General features: G+C 51.7%; 2 protein-coding genes across 2 annotated transcripts in view; both read left to right on the top strand.

Moving 5' to 3' along the window:
• The window catches only part of CFAP99 (cilia and flagella associated protein 99), a 44,310-nt gene extending 32,632 nt beyond the window's left edge, over positions 1-11,678 (top strand). Inside the window, exons 12-16 of the mRNA XM_055086264.1 lie at positions 8,889-9,030; positions 9,139-9,290; positions 10,111-10,316; positions 11,258-11,420; positions 11,562-11,678. Coding sequence (XP_054942239.1) covers positions 8,889-9,030; positions 9,139-9,290; positions 10,111-10,316; positions 11,258-11,420; positions 11,562-11,678 — 780 coding nt within the window. The remainder of the gene's footprint in view (positions 1-8,888; positions 9,031-9,138; positions 9,291-10,110; positions 10,317-11,257; positions 11,421-11,561) is intronic.
• Positions 11,679-14,892: 3,214 nt separating this feature from the next.
• The window catches only part of RNF4 (ring finger protein 4), a 42,479-nt gene continuing 29,670 nt past the window's right edge, over positions 14,893-27,701 (top strand). Inside the window, exon 1 of the mRNA XM_007105077.3 lies at positions 14,893-15,021. The gene's annotated coding sequence lies outside the window, so the exon portion shown is untranslated. The remainder of the gene's footprint in view (positions 15,022-27,701) is intronic.

The raw sequence follows: 27,701 nt of genomic DNA, 5'->3' as shown, positions 1-27,701 counted from the left end.
AGCAGGCTCCGGACGCGCAGGCTCAGCGGCCATGGCTCACGGGCCCAGCCGCTCCGCGGCATGTGGGATCTTCCCGGACCGGGGCACGAACCCGCGTCCCCTGCATCGGCAGGCGGACTCTCAACCACTGCGCCACCAGGGAAGCCCCTATAATTCTTTTTAAATATGTTGAATTCTATTTGCTGCTATTTTGATTTTGTTAAAGTTGTTCTTGCATATAGTTTCATAAGGGGTGTTAGTCTGTAGTTTTCTTTTTTGTAATGTCTTTTGTCTGGTTTTGGTATCAGGTAATTCTAGCTTCATAAAATGAATTTGGAAACATTTCCTCTTATTTTCTAGGAAAGATTGTGTAGAATTGGTATTAATTCTTTGAACATTTGGTAGGATTCTCTAGTGAAATCATCTAGGCTTGGAGGTTTCTTTTTTGACTTTTCTAAATTAGAAATTCAACTTCCTTACAAGTTACAGGGTTATTCAAATGATCTGTTTCATATTGGGTAAGTTGTAGTAGTTTGTGTTTTTTGAGGAATTGGTCCATTTAACTAAGTTTCCAAATTCATGTATGTAGAGTTGTTTGTAATATTCTATTACCATCCTTTTTTATTTTTTAAAATTAATTTATTTTTAATTTATTTTTATCTGCGTTGGGTCTTCGTTGCTGCACGTGGGCTTTTTCTCTAGTTGTGATGAGCGGGGGCTACTCTTTGTTGCGTTGCCTGGGCTTCTCATTGCGGTGGCTTCTCTTGTTGCGGATCATGGGCTCTAGGCGCGCGGGCTTCAGTAGTTGTGGCTTGCGGGCTTAGTTGCAACACAGCATGTGGGATCTTCCCGGACCAGGGCTCGAACCCCGTGTACCCTGCATTGGCAGGCGGATTCTTAACCACTGCGCCACCAGGGAAGCCCTACCACATCTTTTTTTATGTCTGTAGGGTCTAAAGTGTTTCATTCTTGAATATTGGTAATTTATGTTTTTTCATTTTTTTCTATTAGAATTGCTAGAGATTTGTCAATTTCATTGGTCTTTTCAAAAAAACCAGCTTCTTGTTTCATTGATTTTTCTCTACTGTTTTTCAATGTTATTGATTTCTGCTCTTTATTATTTCCTTCCTTCTGCTTGCTTTGAGTTTATTTTGTTCTTCTTTTTCTAGGTTCTTGAGATGGGATTTAGATTACTGACATGAGACTTTTCTACTTTTCTATTGTAAGCACTCAGTGTTACACATTTCCCTTTATTTGTTGCTTTCGCTGTGTCCACAAATTTCGATATGTTGTATTTCATTTTCATGCAGTGCAATGTACTTTTTCATTTCACTTGAGATTTTCTCTTTGACCCATGGATTATTTAGAAGTATGTTGTTTAGTTTCCAAGCATTTGGAGATTTTCCTGTTACCTTTGATCATTGATTTCTAGTTGATTCCATTGTGGTTATTGAACATACTCTGCTCTATTTATTTTAAATCTGTTGAGATTTTTTCGTAATTGCTTGTTGCATTTTTATGAGGGCTTCTTTAAAAATCGTTGTCAAATCTAACATCTGTGATCTCAGTGCTGAGATCAGAGCTCAGTGCTCTACTGATTGTGTCTTCTTTCAGTTGGAGATCACCCTGGCTTTTGGTGTGGTGAGCGATTTTTGATTGAAACCCGGACATTCTGGGTATTATGTTACAGGACTCTGGATCTTATTTAAGCCTTCTGTCTGAGCAGCCTCTCTCTGACGCCGCTCTGGCAGAGGAAGGGGGGCGCCCCCACATTACTGCCAGGTGGGCTTAGCAACCCACCATCCCCACGTGGCCTCTGTTGACCCCTGAGAGGGGGCCCCTGATGATTTGTGGGTAAGGGCTCCAGCTAGACGTCCATCAATAAATACCCCCCTGACTGGGGTGGGAGGAGTACCTTATAACTGCCCCCACGTGGCCTCCACTGTCACGTGGCAAGCATGGAGGTGAAAGTCCACACTCTGCACTAAGCCTCCTCTGACACCACCTTAGTGGGGATGGGGAGGGACCCTTGTTCCCGCGGGTGGGGGTGGACACCAGGTTGCCACGAGCTCTCCTCTGACACCACTGACACCTGGGGGGGCAGGTCCCAGCTCAGGCTCCTCTGTGCCACCTCCCCATGATCTGGGGAGCGCAGAAGTCTTGTGCTCACTCAGCCTTTGCTCAGGTTTTGCCTGTGATTTCTGGTTGGAGCACAGGTTGTGTCACACAGTTTTCTGTGTCTGTAGGCAGCTCCTTTCCTGGTCCCTGGGCAGGCTTTGGTTGGGCTTTTTTGTCTGCACCTATGGCATTTCTGGGTCCTCCAGCACCCAGCCTGGGACACATGAGGTAAAAGAAGACCCAGGGACCCCCTGCCCCACCGTGCCATTCTTCAAGTCCCACGGTCCCAGCCAGCCTGCCTTCTTCCGTCCACCTTTCATAGCCTTCTTCTGTGTGTTTAGTAATTTATATTCAGGGGTTTTAGTTGTGCCTAGTGGGAGGAATAGGGAATAGCACCCCTACTCCATCTTCCCAGAAGTGGAAGTCCCAGGTGTTGATTCTGATAAAGGCTTTTGCAGCATCTGTGGAGATAATCATATTATTTTTCTCCTTAACTCTATTATTACGGTGAATTATATTAATGATTTCTTTTTTTTTTTAAACATCTTGATCGGAGTATAATTGCTTTACAATGGTGTGTTAGTCTCTGCTTTATAACAAAGTGAATCAGCTATACTTACACATATACCCCCATATCCCCTCCCTCTTGCGTCTCCCTCCCACCGTCCCTATCCCACCCCTCTAGGTGGTCACAAAGCACCGAGCTGATCTCCCTGTGCTATGCGGCTGCTTCCCACTAGCTATCTGTTTTACATTTGGGAGTGTATATATGTCCATGCCACTCTCTCACTTCGTCCCAGCTTACCCTTCCCCCTCCCCGTGTCCTCAAGTCCATTCTCTACGTCTGTGTCTTTATGCCTGTCCTGCCCCTAGGTACTTCATGACCTTTTTTTTTTCTTAGGTTCCATATATATATATGTGTTAGCATACGGTATTTGTTTTTCTCTTTCTGACTTACTTCACTCTGCATGACAGACTCTAGGTCCATCCACCTCACTACAAATAACTCAGTTTTGTTTCTTTTTATGGCTGAGTAACACTCCTATTAATGATTTCTTAATGCTGACCCATCCTTGCCTTCCTGCGACGAATCCCGGGCGGCTTCCCTGGAATTTGAAAGTCCTCGGACTCACATAGAAAAGTCCAGAGGCAGGAGGCAGTGGGTGGAGAGCAAAGGTGGGCTGTAGTCGAGCAGCCACGCACTTCCCTCGACCAGAGACCCTGAGAGGGTCTCGGAAGAAGCCACCCGGCGTCACCTTCAGAGGTCCACCTGGAGGGGCAAAGCGCCCATCAGAGGGGTGGGTGCTGGAGGCCAGGGCTTGGGCTAGAAGCTGCGGCCTGACAAGCGGGCTTGCGGGGCATGGAGACTGTGTCCAGGTGACCCACCCGAGGGTGCAGAAGGAGCTCCACCAGGGAGGAGAGCTGCCCGGAGGGAGGGAGGGAGGGAGGGAGGGCCGGCCCTCCCGCAGGCTTTTCCCCGGGCGCGGGAAGGTGTTTGGAGCCGCTACCTTCTACTCCTTGGGGCTCTCTCAACGTTCCTGCAATGGGGCTGTTCCTGTGGCAGCAAGGACAGAACAGCCTGCCCCTACGGCCCCTCCCCTCATCGGGCTGGCCTGACGCCAGGTCAGCAGGAGGGGCTCCAGCCCGCACAGGCCGGCACCCCCTCCCATGGCTCGATGGCCTGGTGAGGTCCAGCTCCGAGCCTCCCAACCCCGGGGGTCTCGTGAGCCAGAGGCCTCCAGTCAGAAGCACAGGAGTCACGGGCCTCCAGGGAACGGCATGGGAGAGGGCACACTGTGAGGGCTGGCGGCCCAGCCACGACTGGGGGCTCCACCTAGGCACCCTCGGCCTCGCCTCATAATTAGGGCAGCTCCCCGAGCCCCGAGCCGTGTTCCCCAAAGGCCGGCTGACTCTGGCTGGACCATCCTCATCCTGCACAGAGAGGCTTGTCTCCCCGACCTGGAACGTCCAGGTACACGCATGCAGATGATGAGTGTGTTTTATGAACAAAGTTACCTGAGTAGACGGCACTAAACGTTTGAAGACAAAAGGAATTGTATTGTTTTCGGGTGCCATTCTTGCTGGACTCGTGACTTTTACAGCCTCCGTGTCTTTTTTTTTTAGTATTAATTTATTTAGCTGCGCCAGGTCTTCCTTGCGGCATGCAGGATCCTTAGTTGCGGTGGCGTGCGTGCGGGATCTAGTTCCCAGACCAGGGATTGAACCCGGGCCCCCTGCTTTGGGAGCGTGGAGTCTTAGCCACTGGACCACCAGGGAAGTCCCCAACCTCTGTGTCTTAATGGGACTTTGTCTCCACCGGAGGTTGCGTCGCCACAGCCTGGCCCCCGGAGCCCCTTCCTCGCCTCTGTGCCCTCAGCATCCCTCTAGAGCCTGGAGGCATCCTTTCTTTTGACAGGTAGGATGTTTGGGGCCCCCCTGAATTTTCTCTTCTTGAGACGTAGATTCAGTTATTCCCCCCCGAGGCCCTGGCCCTCACCACAGAACCCAGTGTTGATTTCCATAGCTGGGGCTGGGGGCGGGGAGCTTTCCTGGTTTTTCCGTGGTGACCAGTATTAAGGTGCTCTAGCAACAGGGCTGAAAAGGATATATTGTAAAGTCATGAGGGTAGCTCTGACATTGTTTCATCATAAACAATTTGAATATATTTTCTTCACTTAATTTTATTTGCCTTTATTTATTTATTCTTTTGGCTGTGCCGCGTGGCTTGCTGGATCTCAGTTTCTCAACCAGGGGTTGAACCTGGGCCCTCAGCCGTGAAAGCGCCGAGTCCTAACCGCTGGACCACCAGAGAATTCCCAATTTTATCCCCCTTTTAAAATAATTTGATGAACCATAGAAATAAGTAGCTATATTGGGGAAAAAATGGATAAAGTTCACATAATTCTTGCTTTTTAAAAAAATTTAATCCATCATCACAGTGAAGTTAATCTGGAGTAGCAGTACCAATATTAGCACAAAATCCACTGGGTGAATAACATTTCATACTCCGGTTGTCATGGGTGACCATTCTTAGAGTATATTTTACCGAAGTAGTCAATGGATTTAGTTTGGAGGCCCTTGGAGCATTTTTCTATTTGGCTTTGTTACATCAATGCTGTCGGGTGTGTTCTGTGTTCATTTGAATTTAAAGGTGTCCCCGTGCTGGTAGCTGAAAGCCCTTGCTGGGGGCAAGGTCAGCCATCAGCCCTCGTTCGGGTGGTGTTAGTTGCGGGAGGGGTGGAGAGATGTGCGGAAAACCCAGCTGGGCTTCCAACGTAGGGCCCAAGGATGCATTAGGCCAGCCTGGCCCCTGAGTGGACTCTGGGCCGGACCATGGGTCCGAGGTTCATGTCAGAGCAGACAGAGCCAAGGGTCAGCCCAGGACTGCAGCCAGCCAGCTGCCCTGCGAGCCGCTCACCACCCTGGCGGCCCCGGCCCTGCCGCGGGCCTCTCCAGGGGACCACACCCCTAGCTCGCCAGCGCCTCTGCCTGCCCACAGATTCGGCTCTGTCACCTCCTTTCAATCTCTGAGTCCTCCTCTCCGCCAAATCCTGAGGCTGGGCTGACACCGATGCCACGCCTGATGGGGACGCCGTGCGGGTGTGACTTGGGAGGTGGCACCGCCGTCCCCACTCCCCAGCAGACACGCTGGAGCCAGGGAGCGGGTGATTTGCCCGAGGTCACACAGCTGGTCGGCGCGGAGGCAGAGCCAGAATCCTGGGGCCTTCTCCACGGCCTGCGCCGTCTCCTGGGCTCCGCAGGATTCGCTCCGAGCCAGATGTCGTCGCCCCCCTTCCTCACTGCCAGGACCAGGCTGCCAGCTGTCTCTGTGCCGCCTCAACCAGCCAGGGGTCCGGGGACTCAGCTCAGCTGCCTCTCCTCCGAGCCCAGGTGTCTTTCCTCGCACGTAGTTTACTTACCTGGGGTACGACTCCTCCACGTTTCGGTAGCCTACTTTTTCTCACCTCATATTTCCACACAAGCATTTCTCGAACTTACTACGTTTTCGAAAGTACTTTTTAAAATAATAAACGTTTTTTGGGACTTTTTTCCTCGCACGTAGTTTACTTACCTGGGGTACGACTCCTCCACGTTTCGGTAGCCTACTTTTTCTCACCTCATATTTCCACACAAGCATTTCTCGAACTTACTACGTTTTCGAAAGTACTTTTTAAAATAAACGTTTTACTTTGGGACTTTTTCTAAGCAGTGACAGAAAAGTTGCAACTAGTACGGAGGGTTCCCCTGTTGTCACCCAGCCTCCCCTGTGGGTCACATCTTACATCAGCACGTGCCTATGGGGTTTCTTGCACTGTCACACAAAGCATGGAAAACTGGAGGGCTTTAGCTGCTGTTCTGGAGGCCGGAAGTCCGAGATCAAGGTGTTGGGTGGGCCGTGCTTGCTCTAAGCCCCTTCCAGCTCCTGGTGACCCCAGGAATTCCTTGGTCTGTGGCAGCCTCACCTTATCTCTGTCTCCGCCTTCACATGGCCATCTTCTCCATGTTTCTCTGGGTCTTCTCCTCTTCTTATATTGACACTTGTCGTTGGATTTAGGACCCACCCTAAGTCCAGGATGGTTCCATCCCAAGATCCTTAACTCATTACTTATTGGATCCTTAACTAGTTGGAAATAAGATCACATTCTGAGGTTCCAGGTGGACATGAATTCTGGGGGGGCACCGACCCACTACACCAGGGTATATTTGTCACAATCAAGAAACGAATATGGGCACGTAACTTAACTAAACTCCACACTCTATTTCGATTTCAGCATCTTTTTTTTCCTGCTTGTGTCCTTTTTCTGTCCAAGATCCCATCCAAGGATGTCCCAGACTCGTCTTGGCCATGACACTGTCTCAGACTTTCCCTGTCCTTGGCGTCCTTGGCGCCCTTGGCAGTGGTGAGGCGTGCTGGTCAGGTGTCCCGTAGAACGTCTGTCTGTTGAGATGCTCAGACTGGGTGTAGGAGGAAGACCACAGGGGCCACGTGCCTTTTCATCCCATCCCTTCAAGGGTGCCTGCCGTCAGCAGACTTATCACTGAGGATGTTGGACTTGATCACCTGTCTTCTCACTGCGGTCATTCCCCCTTTCCACGTTGCACTACTTGGAAGGGGTCTCTAAGAGGGGCCCCCGCTCAAGGAGGTGGGTAGGTTATGTGGATTCTTCAGCACAGAAGACTTGTCTCTTCTCCCCCATTTACTCGCTTATATCTATCAGTCCACTCATGTATATCAGTGTGGACTCATGCATATTTATTTTATACTTTGTGTTATAATCCAATACGACGTGATTTATTTTGTTGCCAGCTTTGGCCACTGGGACCCCTTTCAGGCTGGCTCCTCTGTCCCTTCGACGTGCCGCCACGCCTCCAACCATCCTTTTGTTTTTTTGAGCACTTCCTTACTTTACGGTGCCATAAAATGCTCCAGGCTCATCTTGCATCTTCCCTGCCCCAGCCCTCAGACGGCCATTTCTCCAAGAACCGTGGTTCCTTTTCTTAGAACCTGGAATGAACTTGCACAGAAAGGTATGGTCAAAAGCCATTTTTAGGGCTTCCCTGGTGGCGCAGTGGTTGCGCGTCCGCCTGCCGATGCAGGGGAACCGAGTTCGCGCCCCGGTCTGGGAAGATCCCACATGCCGCGGAGCTGCTGGGCCCATGGGCCATGGCCGCTGGGCCTGCTGAGCCTGCGCGTCTGGAGCCTGTGCTCCGCAACGGGAGAGGCCACAACAAGGGGAGGCCCACATACCACAAAAAAAAAAAAAAAAGAAAAAAGCCATTTTTATATGTGCTGGCAAAGTGCTTGAAGAAAGCCTTCCTTCCTGCCCGGCGTGCCTGGCGTCCACGCTGCCACACATGGACCCTGCACGTACCATGCAGTCAGAGATAAGCCCCCAGCTGCCAAGACCTCCAGGACTGGCAGTCCAGGGGCTCCCTGGCAGCGCTGGGCGGTGACAGGAGGTATACATCCCACCCTGTCCTTTGTAGTATCTTGAAGACTGAAAATAATATTCTGAATTGTTCACAATAGCTCCACCCTGGAAACAACCTGAATGTTTGTCTGTCAATGGTAGAATGTAGCAAAGAGTTGCTATATATTCCCCGAAACAGCCACGAGAATAAGCCAACTGCAGTCCTGGTGAAAACGTGGATGAGGATAGTACCCGCAGATACTGGGCAGAAGAGGGAAGCCACAGCCAGGGCACGGGGCGAGTCCTGTTTGTGTGCGGTTCAAAGTGGCAACACCACGCCCCGCGGTTTAGAGCTGCGCATTTCTCAGGCTCCTCCAGAAAGAAGAGTGTGGGGTGACCGGCAGGACGTGCCCGGGGGTGCATGTGACGGGGAGCCTGGGGCTTCCCGGGGGCTGGTGTGTCCTATGCACAGACCTGGGCAGAATCTGGACAGCCAGCTCCACGTGGCTGCAAAGGAAGCAGTGCCCTGCTCTCTTAAGTGGAGTCAGCAGTGGGTGGGCTTCAGGGCAAACCCAGTGGCTCTGACTTGGTTTCCCCAGGACTCTGTTGGCTGTACTCCTCAGCTTATTGTCAGATCTGGAGGGCTGGCTGCGTAGTTCTGGGCTCACACCCCCAGGACCACAGTGGAGGAAGGAGGGACGTGAGGCGGGACTTCCCCAGCAGGCCCCGCCTCCAGACACCGATGAGCTTAGACCCAGGTTCCAGGGTGATTCAGGGTCAGGGACTGGGTCCGCCGTCCAGACCTCAGGCTGCTCCCGGGGCTGGGGCGGGCCCAGGGTCGCAGGCGGCGGCTCTGACCGTGGCCGGCTGGTTGTCCAGACAGCTGAGCTGATGCAGCAGTGTGCCGAGAGGCGCCTCCAAGAGGAAAAGTCCACGAAGGAGCTGGTGGAGCAGGTGATGGAGACGCAGAAGAACGTCAAGGTGGCCCAGACGAAGCTCCTGAAGGGCCGACGGCGGATAGGTACAGCGGGGAGGGGGGGTGCTCGGTACCCTCCCAGGGGAGCTACCTGTGCGCAGTGCCGGCCCTGCTGCTCTCTGACCCCCTCCGCACCCCCCGCTTGGCCCTCAGTTCAGGAGGTGATGGAGGAGAGCCGGGAGCTGCTACAGCGCAGTGCAGAGGCGGCCAGGGAAGAGCAGAGGCGGCGCTGTGAGCTCATCTCCCAGTTGCGAGCCCTGGAGACTCAGCCCACGCGCAAGGGCAAGCTGGTGGACCTGACCCAGGTGAGGACGTGGCCCCCGGAGCCCATGCCCATGTGACGACCTCGGGGAGCTTCCCCAGGTCTTCCTGGGCCTGGCATTGCCATGACGGATGTGTCCAGAATTCCCACCAAGGACAAAGGCAGTCTGGACCCGGGCCGAGACCCACCTATCCGCTCATGCCCAGCTCCCCCGTGCCCGCCATGCTGGAGGCCTGGGTCTGGTCCGGATGCTCAGGCCTGCCAGGGAGGCCTCCATCACCCCCGGGGGTGGGCAAGGTAGGCTTCGTGGAGCTGCGCGTTGAGGGAGCTCCCGGAACTCACTAGGCCTGGTCGGAAAGGGCAGCGTAGGGAGAGCGCAGGTGCACGAAGGCCCAAGGCTGGGCAAGCAGGAGGCCAAGAGAAGGGCAGCAGCTCCTGGAAGCCCGTGTGAGAAACACCACGAGAGGCCAGGCTGGCGCGCGGTGACGTGGGGGCAGGCCTGGTCCTGGGGGGTGGGCAGAGTCCAAAGGGCTCTCTACCCAGGCCCCCAGGTCCTGGCTGGGGAGACAGTGCTGAGCTCCATTTGGGCCCTGCCACAGCGGAGGGGCCTGCAGGGCACCCAGCTGAGATGTCCCCACAGAGGTCGAGGGCTGCAGAGCAGGCCCAGGCTGGAGAAGCCGGACGGTGGATGGACACCTCACACGGGCACCACTGAGTAGACAGGAGGAGGTCTCCTGGGCACCAGGCCAGGCCTATGGCACTCGGGAGGGCTGCTGGTACTGGTGCCAGCGCCCTGGAGACAGCCAGGCAGGCTGGGCCTGGGCCTGGTTCCCAGCCTGGGGCCTCCCCTGCCCACCCTGCAGATCCCCGGCTATGGCCTGGAAGGGGAGATGTCGGTCGTGGAGCTGCGCGAGCGGCTGGCCCTGCTCAAAGAGACCCAGAGATGCAAGGAGGAGGAGAAGCGAGACCAGATCATCCAGGGCAAGCGCGCCAAGAGCCGGGCGCTGCAGAACACGGTGGAGCAGATCTCGCTGTGCCGCGCGGCCATGGGGAGGTCTGCAGCCTTGAGGTTAGTGCCAGTGGCCCGGGGCGGACGCCTTGGGTGGGCAAAGAGCAGGGAGCCTGCTTTTGCACCCTCCTGGGTGGCTTCTCCTCGCAGCAACCCACCACCCTCCCGCCCAGGCAGTTCCCTTGCAATCACTTGCCCCCAACTTTAAAAAAAAAAAAAATACCATTTATTTACTTATTTACTTACTTCTGGCTACGTTGGGTCTCCGTCACTGCACGCGGGCTTTCTCTAGTTGCGGCAAGTGGGGGCTACTCTTCACTGTGGTGCGGGAGCTTCTCTTGTTGCGGAGCACGGGCTCTAGGCGCGTGGGCTTCAGTAGTTGTGGCTCGCGGGCTCAGTCGTTGTGGCTCGCAGGCTCTAGAGTGCAGGCTCAGTAGTTGTGGCGCACAGGCTTAGTTGCTCCGTGGCATGTGGGATCTTCCCGGACCAGGGCTCGAACCCATGTCCCCTGCATTGGCAGGCAGATTCTTAATCACTGTGCCACCAGGGAAGTCCCTTTTTTTAATTTTTAAACCAGGACTTAGTTGGGGTTCACACATCGAAATTGGTTGTCAAACATCTCTCCTCTCTTTTAACGGAAAGCACGTGGACACAGGCACCCCTCTATGTTAGGAACACTGTGGTGACTTTTCCGGCCCCTTGTGGCCAAGTATGGAAGAGATCTGCAAAGATAGCAGAATACTAGCCGCGGCTATCCCTAGGCAAGAGTGTGGCAAGGGGAGGGCAAGATGAAAGGGCGTTCGCTTTTTTTATCCCCAATACCAAGATAGTTAATACCTATGGAATACTTTTTAAACTGTGAAATACAAGCAGCGAAAAGGAAGAGGCGCTGGGGGGAACCCCGCCCCGAGCGGTCCTCGGGGGGCCTCTCCCCCTGCACCTAAATCCCTGGAGTCAACTCGCGGTGGGGTTCTCCTAAGCCAGCCCCGCCGCCCGCCCAGGTGGGAGGAGAAGAAGGCGCAGTCGGCGGCCGCGGGAGCGCCCTCCCGGGACGAGCGGGTGCTGGAGCTGCAGCGCAGGATCCGGGAGAAGGCGGCCGAGCGCCGCAGGCAGGAGCCACTGCTGCACGTGCCGGCGCCGCGGGCAGCTCGCCCCAAGCAGCAGGTGAGCCCCGGGGGCGGGCGCTAAGGTGCGCAGCGCAGACGTTGGAGGCAGAGGGGGGGCGGTGCGCGGTGTGGGGTGGGGAGAGGAAGCCTGGGTGGGGGACGGCCCCGCCCCGCGCCGACCTCCACCGCCCGCCCGCAGGCGCAGCTGGAGGCGCAGCGCAGGCTGGAGCTGGAGCAGAGCCGGGAGCGCAGGCTGCGGGCGCTGCAGCGGGGAGGCTCGGCACGCGGGCCCGCTCGCTGCCTGGGCGCCGTCTGAGCTGGGCGCGCCCCGGGACCCAGAGACCCGCGCCCGAATAAAGCCTGCGCGGCGGTGTGCACCCCCCCTTCCTTGGCCGCGCCTCCCGCCCCTCTCCGCCCCAGTCTCCTCCCGCCCAGAGCAGGGTCGCCAAATAAAATGCCAGTTATTGCGTGGGGTAAGCTAATGCTAACAGAAGGATCCGCTGGAATTCAAATTTATTTGGGCGTCTTGTATCGTATGTGCTAAACATGGCCACCCTAGCCCAGATTCTAGTCCTTCCTACGGCCTAGCGCTAGGCATTCCTGCCCATGGCCCCCCATCGGAGTTCCCAGAGCCTGCTCTGCTTGTGGAAAGCTGGAATCCCCATTCTCTGCCCGGAGTCGGGTGGCTTAATCCGGGTACCCCCAAGACTGAGAATGTGATTGTGCTTGTGCGATGAGTAGAAGCTGCCAGGATCTTGAGCCGCTGGGAACTGGCCCTTCTCGGCCTTATCTCCCAAACCTCACGGCGATGGGGGGAGGGGGGAGCTGGCCGGGTAGGAACTGTCCCCCACACCCCGTCTGCTGATGAGGCCACTGGTGCAGAGAGGTGAAGCGACCTGCCGGGAAAGCCAGGACCCAAAGCTAAGTAAGCCTGGATGCCTTTAGAGCACTGCCCAGCCTTCGCCAGCATCACTGAAGGAACGAGGTTAGAGCCACTGGGCAGGAGCTGGCCCAGGGCCTGGACAGGAATGGAGTGATTCCCCTGGGTCCTCAGCCCCATCACTGGACTGGAGGTGCGTGGCTCTGAGGACAGGCTGGCTGAGTGAAAGCCTGCTGGTGAATAAAGCACAGTATGCTGCAGCTCCCAGGAGAGAGAATGGGCAAGCCCATGGGGTGCAAGGCAGTAAGAGAGGGGCTGGAAACTGCCAGGCGGATAGATGTCTAGGAGAGACCCCCACACCCTACATCCTCCTTGGGTCTGCAGAGGGGGGAAGCTGGACCCCAGGGCACATTCAGACTAAGAGGGTGGACATCTCAAAGGGACAAGAACAGACTAAAGACCAGCGTTCTCCCCCAATACTCTGAACTGTGTCAGAACCCCAGGACTTCCCCACAACTGAGGTTGGTAGAAAGAGGAATTTCCCACCCCCCTGTCAAATTAGAGCTGGGAGCAGATTAAATTTCATTAAAAAAATAAACATGGCCGTTTCTTACATCCTGTGTTGTTATTCAAACCCATTTCATTTGATATCGAGGGAATACGTTGATGATGACCTGTCCCAAGAGAGGCTCTCAGGAGCTCTGAGGGCTTCAAAAGGGGAATTATTAGCTTCTATAACTGGCAATCCAAAATAGGGTAGACTTCAGGATATGCCTGATCCAGGAGCTCTGTCTCCAAGCTGGTAGCAGTTACAACCTCACATGTCTGGAGGAAGAAGGGCCACCTCTCCCTGGTAGTTCTCGTAGGAGGGAAACCTCTCTGTCCTCCAAGCCTTGTGCTCCAGTCTCACTGGCCTGGATTGAACATGCTCTGCTGAACCAGTTCCTGTAGTGGGGGAAGGTCTGCATGGGGGCCCCTGCAGCACATGGGGGCCGAAGCAAACACTGTGACAGAGGGGGAGAATTACCCTTCACCTATCAGACTGGCCTCTGGAGCAGAGGGGGGAGGTGGTGGCCCAACAGACTCGGGGTGCTATTAGGAGTAATGCTGGTTGGCAATCCACAGAGTCCCCACCTGCCCTCCTGGACTGGGCAGCTGCTCAGAGCTGCCTTGAGAGCACTTGGGGCTTCTGCTCCATACAAACCCCGGTAGGGTCAGGTCTTGGGCCATCCCCTGAGTTTATGGGCTGAGGGCCGGCCTTGTGTGGTAAACTGGTGGCAACAATGTCTCCCGGTATCCATGTTCCTTGCCTTGTGACCTCTGCCAAGGCAAGGAACAGAGTAGGAAATAGGCAGAGTCTATTTCCCCCAGTCCTTGAATCTGGGCCGACTTGCTTTGGCCAATAAGGTTCAGCAGGACTGGCTGTGCACCAGTTTAGAGCCTGGACCTCAGGTGGCCTTGGAGGTCCCTCTTGTTCTCTACCTGGCCGCAGTGTGGGCATGTCCAGGATGGCCTGCTGGGATGACCTGGTTATTCTCAGAACAAGAGAGACAAGCTGGGCTCTCTTTTCTGGTTGCCAAATCCATGCTCAAGTCCAGTTCTGGGAGCTGAACTCAAGGAACCCACCGCCAGATTCTCTAATCCCAATTCTGATATGCAGCCCCACCCAGGGATGGCGTGCACCTGTGTTCACAGCGTTGAGTCCTCCCCAATCCCACCTTCCCCGAGATAGGTACTGCTATTATCTCCATGCTACAGGCCAGGGAACCGTGAGACTTGCCTGAACCATGGAGCTGGGATTAAATCTCAGGCAGGAGGGATCCAGGGCCCACACTCTCTTCTTGATTTTGGGAGTTGCACCAGATGCCCCAGAGACCTCCAGGCTTTTGCCTGGGCCATGGCCCCTTTCCCAGGACCGGGCTGGACCGGACCTGGGCGAGAAGAGTACTCCACGGGTTCAGTCCTTCCCTTCCTGACACCTATTGTCTTCGGGATAATCCAGACTCTTAGCCTGGCATGTGGGCCCTCCAAGGTCTGACTCGTGCCTTCCCCGACCCCCACCTCTCCCAACCTCTGAACCCGTGGCGCACTGGGCAGCCTCCAGTTTTCTGGACATGCTAGCCCACCTTTCCCCATCCAGCCTCCCTCTTCCTGGAACTCTCTCCTCCATTCTAGTCCTTTCAGTTCCCAGCTCGTTTCCTCCGGGGAGCCCTCCCAGACGTCCTGGTTGAGTGCCTCCTCCGGGATCCCGAAGATGGGCCGGGCTGTGCTTCCCTCGCGTCTCCACCAACAGCCTGGCAGAGCCGGTGATCGCAGGGACCAGGCGCAGGCCCAGGGCCTGGCACGTCGGGGGACGCGGGCGCCCGGAGGACCTGCAGATCCAGGCCGATAGTAGAGACCCCAGGAAACAGGCTGGGAGAGGCGCGTCCGGCTCCGCGCCGCGAGGAAGGCAGCCGGATCCCAGACCAGGACTCCCGGGAGGCCTTGCAGGCCGAGGGGCGCCGACCACTCTCTCGCGGGAAGGCAGGAGCTTGAGCTCGCGAGCGTGGGCGGAGCCGGAAGGAGGCCCATTTCAAAGTGGTAATAGATGGTTTCTTATCCAATAAGATTGAAAATATACCTCCTCGACCGGCCGACCACGGGAGTAGGGACAGCGGTGACCAATAGGGACGCGAGGGGGGCGGAGCCGAGGTCTCCGGAGCGGAAGTGGGTCGCTGTTGAGGCGGCGGCGTCTTGTTGAGGGCTTCTCAGCGGCTTCCAGAGGTCCTTCCTCGCTTGGGTGCGTCGACCGTCGCGCCTGCCGAGCCTCACCAGCGCCAGGCAGGGCCAGGCTTTGTGGGGAGGGGGCGGCAAGGCAGGGCCGGGCGGATTCGGGGTTCGGGCGGCTGCGCGGCCTGTGGAGGCCTCGGCGCCGCGGCCCAAGGAGCCGCCGTGGCGCGGCCGACCACGCTCAGGCCCCGACCTCCGACCGGGCCTCCCCGGGCCCGCGGGCCGGTTCGCCTGCCCGCCCGCCCCGCTCTCCGCGCAAGCCCAGCTCGGCGCGGGGACGGAAGTGGGGAGGCCCAGCCGCGGGTGTCGGCCGCCCGGGCAGGCCGCGGCGCCTCGTCTTATCGTCGCCGGGGAAACTGAGGCTGGGCGGGGAGGGACGCGCCCAAGGTCACTCGGAGGGCCGGGCGGGGCGCGGGGCGCGGGCCTGCCCTGGCGTTCGGGGAGACCGGGCGAGGGTTTGGTCCCCACCGACATCGCCGCCTTTGTGTGCTCACGCAGCCGCTCCGCCATCGCGGGCCTGCGAGTCGGCGCGGGCGGCCGGGCGGAGTCTCCTCCGGGCTAGGACGGGGCTGGGGCGCCCGCCGGGGACAGAGCTCAGCAGGTCCTCGGCTTCCGGGCGTGTGGCCGCCGAGGCCTGCGGCCGAGACCCCCGCGGGCGCCTGGAGACAGGTGTCTGAAGTACAGGACTTAGTGGACGCCACTTTCCACCTTTTGACCCGTCGAGGGAGAAGGGGAGAGTTCAGAGCCTTGGTAGGGGTTTTTGTGAGGTTTTGGCTTTTGTGTAACTCCAGTCCCTTCCCATCGACGGCCACGGCCATATCTTCCTTGTGCTTCTGCGCCACGTTCTCGGAGCCAGACCTGGGGTCTCAGCTCTGCGGTCCTACACTCGCTGAGGCTGCCTGAGTGGCCGGGGAGACCGAGGTGGTCTTCCCAAGGTCACAGCCTCGGTTCCCTGACTGCGGAGCTAGCCCTTTGAATTCAGTGACCAAGAGTTTGCTAATGAGAGGCAGAAACCTTGAAGGGAATTCTTTTGCTTTGTTTTTCTGGTGGTTTGTTTTTTGATGGATGCGGGGACATATTGGGTAGTTTTGTGTATGAGTTTGAGGTGAAATGGGAATATTCAAGTAGAAAGATGTGTAGCTGGCTTCTGTATTGCGTGAACTTGAGTTTCCAACTTTGACTCACATCTTACTGTAATCCAGTATTTATAAACCTTTTTACAACGACGATTCCGCCCCCCCCCCCACCCGCACACCCGAGCTTTTTTACACGTTGTTTTCCTGATTGCCCACTCCAGGAAGTTTTAATGCTGCTTTCACACTGTATGCCCTTTTTATGTGCTATATGCATGTTTGTGCTTTGTACATAAAAAGAGAGGTCTTGTTTTCGCTCCCTTTGAGAATGCGTACGTTAATTTTTTAAGTCATCACATTTTGAGGTCTTGTACATGCCAAGCTTTCTGCTTGCACAAAAATAGGCATGGTACAGGCCCAGGAGCCAGAGTGGAGAGAGTGAGAGACATTCCCTGAGGTTGAAATATAAATGGTAGAAAGGTGGGACTGGAGAGAGGTAAGCAGGAACTAGATCACAAAAGGTCTCCGGTGTGCCTCCACAATAAGGAGTTCAGAAATTATCTTAAGGCCAGGTGGGAAATCACTAAATTGAGTTCTACGCAGGGAAGTTAACAGGGTTAGGTTTGCGATTTAGAAAAATCACTGTGCTATGAGAAGGATGGTTAGAAAGGTGGACAAAACTAGTGGCTTCAGGACCAGTTAGGAAGAGAGAAAAGGATAGCCTGAACCAGGGTAGTGACTAGTCACTGAACTTGGTAACGGCGATTGCCAGTCATGGCAGTTCTTCACTGGCTCTTTACTTAAAAGCTCTTAGCAAAGTCCATGTCCGGTAGTCTATACCCCTGCCAGTTTTTGGAAACGTTTTGGGGTGCTACTCAATGAAAATATGTGCACAAGGTAATTGGTTTGTATGCTGTATAAAAATGGCTTTGTATGTTCTTGTGTCTATGTTATCCATGTCTCATTTTGGAATGATTCTTGTACATCTCTCACCGTCCCCAAAGTAGGAATTTTTGAGGGATAAGGTGGCTCCTGTAGAATATTACAGGGTTGACTCTGTTATTGAGATATAATTCACATATGTGCTCTTCTAACTTATCTTTCTAAATAGCTTGTTTCCCAGCAGGACTTTGGGAATTTTAGATCGAGGCATTTCGAGGTTTCCTCTCTGAGAAGGAAGGCCCAGAGCACAGATAACTGATTTACTCTGAGGTCACAGTTCAATTGTGAGAAAAACATGAGGTTAAAATGGAGGGTGCCACTATAGGGTTATGGAATCTACTTTGGAAGCATTTTTTTTCCCCCCAGCAGAAATAAGAATTGGCAGGTTTATTGAATACCACATCAGGCAGAGTAGGAGAGGCCTGGAAACATTTCAAAATGAGTATTATCAGTAGCCTGCTGGTGCAAAAGAGAAATTGTGACCATCAGGCCTTCCTGTACTCTTTTGAAACCACATGGTTTCCTGGTGTATCCAGTAGGGTACATTAACTGCAGAATGTACTTCCAGGTAGCTGAGTAAATTAGCTTGCTATATGTATTTGGATTTACTGGACATACACAAATTTAAAATGAAAGAGTGTCTGCTAAATGGCATTATTATCTGCTAATGCCATTTTGTTTTGGAATCCTAATTTCTGGTTTTAGGAATGCGACTCAGTTGTCTGTGAGGGTTACTCTAGGTTTGTGATATCCCGTCTACTGTTTAGTAGTCTCTGCCACTTACAAATCCACCCTGCCAGGTAGTTGTGGTTAGTTCCATTTTATGTGTCCGGAAGCACAGGAAGGGCGGAGTCACTTGCCCAAGGTCACACAGTTAGTAAGAAGAGACCTAGCATCTGGACCTCAGATTCCGTTGTGTTTGCTCCTTTTGCTGGACTTTGTTATGTCATTCACATTTTTCTGTGGTGGGAAAGCACAGGGCTGGTGTTTCTAGTAGCTTTAAATAGTGAAAATAAAACTTAAAAGTAGGGGATATTGTCTTTATGTTTCTTTTTCAAGTAACGTTTACCCAGGAAGGGTCTGATTATAAATATTCTCAAGAAGCTGAATTTTCAGTGACTGCATTGTATTCCTGAAGACTAGTTATTTTTCGTGAGTCCCCCCCAACCCCCAACCCAAGGAGGTGGTCTTAGGACCTGGATATTTGTTTGTCTGCTGCACCTCACCTCTTATTTCAGCCAAACTGTTGCTAAATTCTCCTGCTTGCTATAGCAGACCGGTATAAAATTTGCTTTCTTTCTAAGCACCTTCTTGATATTTTTCAGTTCTTAACTAATATTTAAGAACTTCTTGCTCTGGCCTCTTTTTCCAAGTTGAAAATGCCATGATGATCATCTGTTTTTAAGTCTTCCTTTGTTTCCTGATGGTGACTATATTTTTACTTGCAATGTCAGGCTCCATTTTTCTCATCTCTGAAAGTCATCCTTTTTTCCCCCCTCTCAAAAACACTTTATGCTATCTTTTCTAAGTATCTGCCATCTCTTTCAAGCATTTAATGAGCTTGATAATTTAATTTCAAATGGAAAAAAATCATTATTTTTCACCATGTTTGTGCCAAGTGGTGTGCAAAGAAGAGGGCATGCCCTGATCAGTATTTGACATATAGAGTTATGTTTGGCATACTTGTACAGTAGAAGAAATTTAGGGTCAGGAGTGAGAGAAATGTAAGTAACATTTCTTTGAGGTAGGCCTTGAACAAGGAGGAGTTCCCCAAAGTGGAATGGGGGTAGGGGAACCTTTGCAGGCAAGGCAACAGCATGTATCCAATTATGGCGCTGTGATAGGAAAGAGCATGGAGTGGATACTGACATCCAGGGTACCTGAAGTAAGGTACAGTCAGTTCTGCTTTAAACACTTGTTTGGAAGCATGTATTTGTTCCAACGGGATTGATATTTTAGGAAACAAGTTGAATATAATGGGAATATTGAGTATAGTGTGCATAATTTCATCTATGGGTAATAGGTAAACAGAAAATTGAACTCAGCTGAACCAAGCCACATAGACCATAGACACTTAAGACATCCACCAGGTATCTCAGTCGACTGTGTGTGCCAGGAGCCACACGGTGCCCGTCTCTTGTTACAACACTCACCCTATTTCCCAATAACTCATGAGCTGCAGACCTGGTTAAGTGCCGTAGTTGTAGTAGTATGTATATGTATTTCTTAACCGTTTAATTTGTCAAACTGCTGTCGTTATTGTTAGCTTCTTACTGTGTGTGTGTAAGTTTACCGTCTTTAGTTTTTGGGTGTTATACCCCTAATTCCACTTTTTCCCATAAACCCTGTGGACTTTTTGTGTCGTATGGTGATTTTTAAGAAAACATACGTCTGTAACTACAAATGAGGCCAGACCGGTGAGTTGTTGGCTATACGCGTGAAGGCAATGGGTTCGATCATTTTGGAACATTTGCAATATTCTTGGGCCTCTTGGAGTCTGGCAGATTTTTTTGAGCTACTACGTGAAGCTTTTAACTTCCTCTGGCCCACTTAATGTTCTTCCTGCTGCTTTCCTGCTTTTTATCTTAGGACATTCCCAACATTCCCTTTGTAATAGGTGCTTGCTGTCCTGGGAGCCAAGGGCCATTGACTTAGTTACTTCCTAGGGAGAGAGTTGAAGAGGATCTGGATTCCACTGCCAAGATTAATGTCTTTAGAGAATTGGGTTTGGCTCGCCATTTGGTGACTGCATGCATCCATTCATTAGCCAGCGCGCTTGTGCAACTGCCTGTGCCTTGTGCTACGGAGCCCTGGGGGCAGTGCTATTTGAGACCAGCTCCCCTCTTATGCAGATGAGGGCATTCCCTCTGTGGGGCGCTGCTGGGCTGCCCTTTGCTGTAGGTATACCAGCATTTATAAGCTTCTGCCTCCCCGCTGCCACCGCCACTACAGTCTGCACGTCGGCTCTGTTTAGTGGCTCTTGGTTCACTCCACACACATACACCCCACCCTACCCCAGCCCAGGTTCATGATTCAGTAGAAGCAGCTAAGATTCCTAGCTTTATGCTTGGGTGCCATCCACACAGGCCCAGCATGCCTGCCTCCTGTGAGTTTTAGGGTTGGAGGTTGTTAATGGCCTCAGCACCTGAGGTCAGTTTGTCCCCTTGGCCTCTGGTATCTTTTCAACCTCTGGTGGAAATCTTAGGTTTCCTTCATTATATTACCCTTGCTCCTGACCCCCAGCAATTGCCTTGTTTGTATCACCGGCCCCCCTCCAGAGCCCAGACCACTGTGACTGAAAGAAAATTAGAAGTTAGGGGTCAGAGAGGTGGAGAGGCCACTTGGCTTTGCTTCTGTGCTATGCCAGAGAAACCCTTCTGCAAAGGAGTAGTTATAGGACCAAGTAGGCAGCTTCTGAGCTGCCAAAATTAGTTGGTTGAATTTGGTGTCTATTAATATCCCTCCCAGTTGTGAAAATCTTCCAAATCAATCACTGATACAGCCTCATCAGACGTGGCCGTGAGAGAAGTAAGGTGCCCTTCCCGCCTGCACCCCCCACCCCACCCCACCCCACCCCAGGCTCCAGGGGTTTCATTGACAGAAGGGTCAACCTAGTATTTGGGGGGAGTTTGTCATAATCCTGCATGTGAAGCTGTGGAGAAATTCCTAAGAACAGCGTCACTGAGTAGAGAATGAGCCAAGGTCCTCTTTGGCTGTGTTAGAGTCGTAGGTGTGTCCTGCAGATCCCAGGACCTGGGGGAGACGGAGGGTCCCAATACAGGTGAGCTCCTTACAGGTGTTTCTGGGGCTGTACCCACTGCAGGGTGTTTCTGAATACTCGACTAAATCCTATTTAAACTACCTAGGAAAAAAGCATTAGGTGAAGTTTATTTTTTAATTTTTTTGTTGTGGTAAAATATACATAACGTAAAATAGACGATTTATAACCACTTTTAGGTGTTCAGTGGCATTAAGTAAATTCACATCGTTGTGCAGCCATCACCATCTATCTCCAGAACTTTTTTCATCTTCCCAGACAGAAACTGTTCATTAAAGGATAACTCCCTGTTCGCCCTTCCCCTAGTCCCTGGCAATCACCATTCTACTTCTGTCTCTGAATTTGATGTCTTGGGACTTCACGTAAGAGGAATTATGCAATATTTGCCCTTTCGTGTTTTATTTCACTGAGCATAATGTCTTCAGGGTTCATCCATGTTGCAGCAGGTGTCAGAATTTTCTTTTTAAGACTGAATAATATTCTTTTTACTGTGGATTTTTTTTTCATCATTTTCAAAAAGCTGAGGTTCATTCTTAATTCTGGAGCCTTGTACCTCAAGGCCTGAATCGCATACAAAAGTAGAACATCCCTATGCCCAAAGAGCTGTTCTTTTTCTCTAGTAGAAGCAAAAGGCAATCATTGATGGGTCCTTTGTTTGGAGAAAAGGAAAGAACTTCCCTGAGTGACAAATCACTGAGCAGGTGTGAAGTCTCCTTGGCTCTGGTGCCCCTTTCAGGCTTCTGAGACTGACTGCTTCATCAGGGTCATAAGATTAATGTGGGAAAGACCCAGTTACTGTCTCTCAGCTTAGCTGCTTTCTGTTTTTGCCAGATCTAGTCTAGTGCCTGCAAAAACCTCAGGGGAGATGGGTGGTCGAGGCTGCTGAGCCTCCTATAGGAGTAAACAACTGGGAGAGGGTTGCCCCGCTGCCTCTGTGCTGGCTCGTCAGCTTCCTCTGAGCCTAAGCAGGGGTGATTAGCCACATCCTGCCAAGTCTTTTCTGGAAATGAATTAAGCCTTGCTGAGGGCCGGAAACATTTGTTCCACTTCTTCCTGGGGCTGAAAGTTTGCTTTGCTCTCATCTAAGTAGCACTCACACTTGTAAGAAGAGCTATGGTTTCTGGCTTTTCTGATGTAATCCGTATTTATTACTTGATTTATTGATTGTCTTTCCACTTAGAGTATATGCTCCAGGAGTGTCTCTCCCTTTTTAAAAAAAATTAATAACTTTACTTATTTGTTTATTTATATATTTGGCTGTGTTGGGTCTTTGTTGCTGTGCACGGGCTTTCTCTAGTTGCGGTGAGCGGGGGCTACTCTTCGTTGCGGTGCGCGGGCTTCTCATCGCAGTGGCTTCTCTTGTGGAGCACGGGCTCTAGGCGCATGGGCCTCAGTAGTTGTGGCACGTGGGCTCAGTAGTTTTGGCTCGCGGGCTCTAGAGCGCAGTCTCAGTAGTTGTGGCACACGGGCTTAGTTGCTCCGCGGCATGTGAGATCTTCCTGGACCAGGGCTTGAACCCGTGTCCCCTGCATTGACAGGCCAGTTCTTAACCACTGCGCCACCAGGGAAGCCCCAGGAGTGTCTCGTGTTCACCATTATATTTCTAGCCCCTGAAGTAGTGTCTGAGCAGAATAGGCACCTGTACATAGTTGCTGAATTACTCAGATGATAGGGTGCCTCCAGGGTGCTGGGAACCTACTGGGCCCTTTGATTCATCATCACGGCTGCAAGGTAAGGGATATTGTTCTGACATTGAAGATGATAAACCTGAGGCATGGAGGTCAAGTATTTGTGCAGGGCTCTGGAGCTCATTTGGCCAGTCTCATCATTGCTGTCCATACCATGCACTCTCCTTTGTGTAACAAGCAAGAGGTTCATATTTTTCTTAAGTACTGAGGTCTGGATGTTGATGTGACAGAGGCATCAAAGTTCATTTAAGAAGCTTTGAAGGGAATTCCCTGGCAGTCCAGTTGTTAGGACTCCGCACTTTCACTGCCTGGGGCTGGGGTTCGATCCCTGATTGGAGAACTAAGATCCCACAAGCGCGAGGTGCAGCCAAAATAATAAAAAGGAGAGACGTGACCTAGACTGGTGGTACTAGCCAGTGCCTAATCAGTTGCTGATAAATTGGCATCACCCTGATGAGATTCTATAGGATTTAGGCTTTTCTCTGCCTTTACCATGCCGACATGAAGGGGTTGCCCTGGCCAGTTCAGTCAGACTCACTCTGCTTGTGTCTCAGAATGGCCATTTATGAGTTTACAGTGAGATCTGCTTTATAATTGCCACACAGAATGAGTGAGTGACCCAGTGTGTCTGAGTATCCTCTCCCGGAAGGAAAACGCACAAGGAGCCACCTTAGAATCCAGATTGCCTGGGGCTTGTGGAAGCAGTGCCAGGGAGTTTGCTCTCAGATTTTCAGTGAGTGATTGTATCAGCCTCGGCTGCCCTGGCTTGTGTGAGGGCTCTGTGTGCCTGCCGTGGGGCTGGGCTGGACAGAGCTGCTCATCCAGACATCTCCCTTGGGCTCGCTGCATAGTTGCTGCTTCCTTCTGTTTCTGGTGCACCCCTCCCCCTCCCCTTTTCTGCTGACTCTTCCTTTCTTGGCTTGTGGGAAAACTGTGGTGGGAGATACGGTGACAGAATCGGGCTCTAGTCTAACACTGCCAAACAGTGTTTCTAACCATCGTGTGTGTAGACGTACACATACAATCACATCCACATAGGCGTCACATACATATATATATGATTACATGTGTCACACTCCTAGCTAGAGTTGGGGGGTATCATCTTTAGTGTCCATAATAGCTTCCTGGGAAAAAAAATCAACTTCTAACAGTAATATCACAATTGAGTAGACCATTAAATCTCTAAGAACACTGAAGGTACTAACCTCACCAACCCACCTCCCGTCTAGTCGGTGGCCTCACGTCTTTCCACTACCCCCAAGCCACACAGCTTTCTTCTTGCTTGGGTTCCTCTAAGTCTCCACGCAGGTCTGCATTCTGACTTGTCCAGTCTCCCATTGGTCCTCAGCGCACAGGTGCCGCAGTCTCCCCAGATGCATCTCTGTCTGAAACCCTTGATGGCCCTGCCCCTGGGGTGTGGGTTAGGAGGCCTGTGGTGTTGCGTCACGCCACTGTGTGGTCCTCAGTTCTCACTGCTGACACAGTACTTGTCTAGGGCAGATATTCCTCTCCTCTTCGATGCCCTGCCCGCCCGATTTGTTTGTTAAATAACTGCGGTCACTTTCCAGCCTCATCTTCAGAGTCACTTCCTCCAGGCAGCCCAGCTTGGCCCTCAGTAACAGTTTGGGCCTCACTCGCTTGGTCGACAGTGGCTGGCTCCCCGGCTTCATTTTAGTTCCCCTGCCTGTCTGCTGCTTTCTCCTTGAAATGCCAGCTGTTGTCTAACTGGTATCTCCAGGTTCTCCAAGCTTTGTTTCTGGCTTTTGATTCTCTTTACAGGCTTCTTTTTTTTTCTACCTGACTCCCCAGATTTTAACACAGATTCTAAAACCCCTGCTTCTACCCTAGTTCTCTCTCCTCTGAGTTTTTCAGCTACCTTTGGACCTTTCTACTTGGATACCCCACATGCAGCATTTCTACAACTAAAGCTGTCTACCCTTGACACCTGTTTCTTCTTATCCCTTCTCGGCCCGGTTTCATGGCATTACTACCGTGGAATAACCAGTTAGACACCTGGGCGTGGGTTGGTCTTCCCTCACCCTCTTGTCAGAGCTTTCGGGATTCCTGGCATCTGGCCTTCTTGACCATTCCCAGTGCCAAGCTCTACCCCAGGTCTTTTCTTAGTGGCAGGGACAACATTTACCACTCCTCTCTCACCTCCAAGCCATTTATTCCTTCAGTAAACATGAGCATCTGCTTTGGGCAAGAGATGGGCTAGGTACAACGTGTCCTCTGTGGCACTTCCATCAAGTGAGGGCATGCTGGGACTTGCCTGGTGGCACAGTGGTTAAGAATCCGCCTGCCAGTGCAGGGGACACGGGTTCGATCCTTGCTCCCAGAAGATCCCACATGCTGCGGAGCATCTAAGCCCGTGCACCACAACTGCTGAGCCTGCGCTCTAGAGCCCGTGAGCCACAACTGCTGAGCCCGTGCGCCACGACTACTGAAGCCTGCGCACCTAGAGCCCGTGCTCCACAACAAGAGAAGCCACCACAGTGAGGAGCCACGCACCACAACAAAGAGTAGCCCCCGCTTGCTGCAACTAGAGAAAGCCCACGTGCAGTAACGGAGACCCAATGCAGCCAAAAGTAAATTAAAAAAAAAAAAAAAGTGAGATCTTGCTGAATGACTGCAATTTACTTTGGAAACCAAGGGGTGGTGGGGCCATTTGCTAAGATGGAGTGCTGGCATATTAGAAGGAGTTTCTTTCTGGACACACTAAATTTGAGAAACCTGGAAAACATCTGTGTTCCATATTGTTTCTGGAATTAATACGTCTGATTCTGGCTTAAATTTGTTTAAGGCTGGGGGGCTTCTGGCATCAGACTGCCCTGGTTTAAATCTAGGCTCTGGTGTTTACTCGGTGTGGACTTCGGGCAAGTTACTTAACCCCTGGTCATCCTTAGCTCCCTTGTGTGTGAAATGGTGATCATAATAGTACCTGCCTCCTCGTTGGGTGAGAGGAGGACTACAGGAGATGCTGCTTGGAAAGTGCTCAGTGTCGTGAACGTAGACGTGGCCTCTTAAGTTTTAGCTATTGTTAGTTTTATTGTTCTAATGACCTATTAACCTGCATGATCCAGAACCCTTTGCAGTTGGTGAGAGCCACCTTTCCCATGACCCCTAGCCTTTCTGTTCACACACTGCGCTTGCATGTCCCCAAACTGCTCTGCTAGGAGTGCCCGCCCCCGCCCCGCATCTTCCCATTTTCCCAACTCCGTTCTCTGGTGAAATCCAGCCCCTTGGCAGATTTCCCTAAGGGCAGCCTTCCAACTTTTTATGTTGTCTGACCACTGACCTTTATTATCCCCTAAAGGAAAACACAGATATGGAACAAATTGCTAGTTGGCATTGGGCGTGGGAGGGCGTGGCAGAACCTGGAGAATGAGGAAGCTCCGGGAAGCAGCCGCTGGGGCGCAGGAGGCTGGTTTCAGAGAGCAGGGAGGGTGTGCAAGCTGAGGAATGGGAGCCCCTCCAGACGGTTGCAGGACATGTCTTTAATGACCATATTTGAAAACCTAAAAATTAAGCAAGTAGGAGGCAAGAGGCTTATGGAGCAACCAAGGTATGTGCATTAAATTATTTCCCTTTGCTCAGTGGACTGATCTCTCCCTCCTCTGTCAGTGACATTTTTATCCGATTTTTTTCAATTCTAAGAGACACCATTGAGATAGGTAAGGTTTCCCCCAAAAGCTGCATCATGGGTGTATACTCGAACATAAGATACTTCTTGTGGTTAGCAACAGGAAGTACGGTGGATCTGGGACTATGTGTGATCTGGTCTTGTGAGTCCTGAGTGACTGTTGAGGTGTTCAGGACACCTGGCTTGAACACCTTCTGTTCAAGCCAGGTGTCCTGTCCTCATCTCGGGTGGTGTTGCTTTGGGAAGCGTTTGTGCCATTCTCGAGTGAGAGCACCTGTGGGCCAGCCTGGAGAGAGTGACCTGGTGAAGAGATAACTCTCTCTAAACCACTGAGTGGATAATGGGGGATGGGGGGCATGCACGGATGCAGACCACCATGTGCTGGAGAAAGAGGCTCAGCTGGCTGGGCAGTCCTTTTATCTTTATTTTCTTAATCCTTTTTTGAATTTTATTTAATCTGTTTTTTTATATAGCAGATTCTTATTGTCCATTTTAAAAGTATTAGCGTATACATGTCAATCCTAATCTCGCAATTCATGACACCACCACCCGCGCCGCCACTTTTCCCCCTTGGTGTCGATACGTTTTTTCCCTACTTCTGTGTCTCAATTTCTGCCCTGCAAACCAGATCTGTACCACTTTTCTAGGTTCCACATATATGTGTTAATATACGGTATTTTTTTTCTCTTTCTGACTTCACTCTGTTTGACAGTCTCTGGGTTCATCCATGTCTCTACAAATGATCCAATTTCATTCCTTTTTATGGCTGAGTAATATTCCATCGTATATATGTACCACATCTTCTTTATCCATTTCTCTTTCAGTGGGCATTTAGGTTGCTTCCATGACCTGGCTATTGTAAATATGCTGCAGTGAACATTGGGGTGTATGTGTCTTTTTGAATTGTGGTTTTCTCTGGGTATATGCCTAGTAGTGGGATTGCTGGATCATATGGTAATTCTATTTTTAGTTTTTTAAGGAACCTCCATACTGTTCTCCATAGTGTAGGTCTTCTGCCCATTTTTGGATTGGGTTGTTTGGTTTTTTGATATTGAGCTGCATGAGCTGTTTATATATTTTGGAGATTAATCCTTTGTCCGTTGATTCATTTGCAGATATTTTCTCCCATTCTGAGGTTGTCTTTTAATCTTGTTTGTAGCTTCCTTTGCTTTGCAAAAGGTTTTAAGTTTCATTAGGTCCCATTTGTTTATTTTTGTTTTTATTTCCATTACTTGGGGAGGTGGATCAAAAAACATCTTGCTGTTGGATCAAAAAAAAATCTTGATTTATGTCAAAGAGTGTTCTTCCTATGTTTTCCTTTAAGAGTTTTATGGTGTCTGGCCTTACATTTAGGTCTTTAATCCATTTTTAGTTTTTTGTGTGTGTATGGTGTTAGGGAGTGTTCTAATTTCATTCTTTTACATGTAGCTGTCCAGTTTTCCTAGCACCACTTATTGAAGAGGTTGCCTTTTCTCCATTGTATATTCTTGCCTCCTTTATCAAAGATAAGGTGACCACATGTGTGTGGGTTTATCTCTGGGTTTTCTCTTCTGTTCCACTGATCTA

This window comes from Physeter macrocephalus, chromosome 7 (genome assembly GCF_002837175.3).
Source record: "Physeter macrocephalus isolate SW-GA chromosome 7, ASM283717v5, whole genome shotgun sequence".
Taxonomy (NCBI): domain Eukaryota; kingdom Metazoa; phylum Chordata; class Mammalia; order Artiodactyla; family Physeteridae; genus Physeter; species Physeter macrocephalus.
Note: the sequence above shows the minus strand (reverse complement) of the source record. Positions and strands in the feature narration are given on the sequence as shown.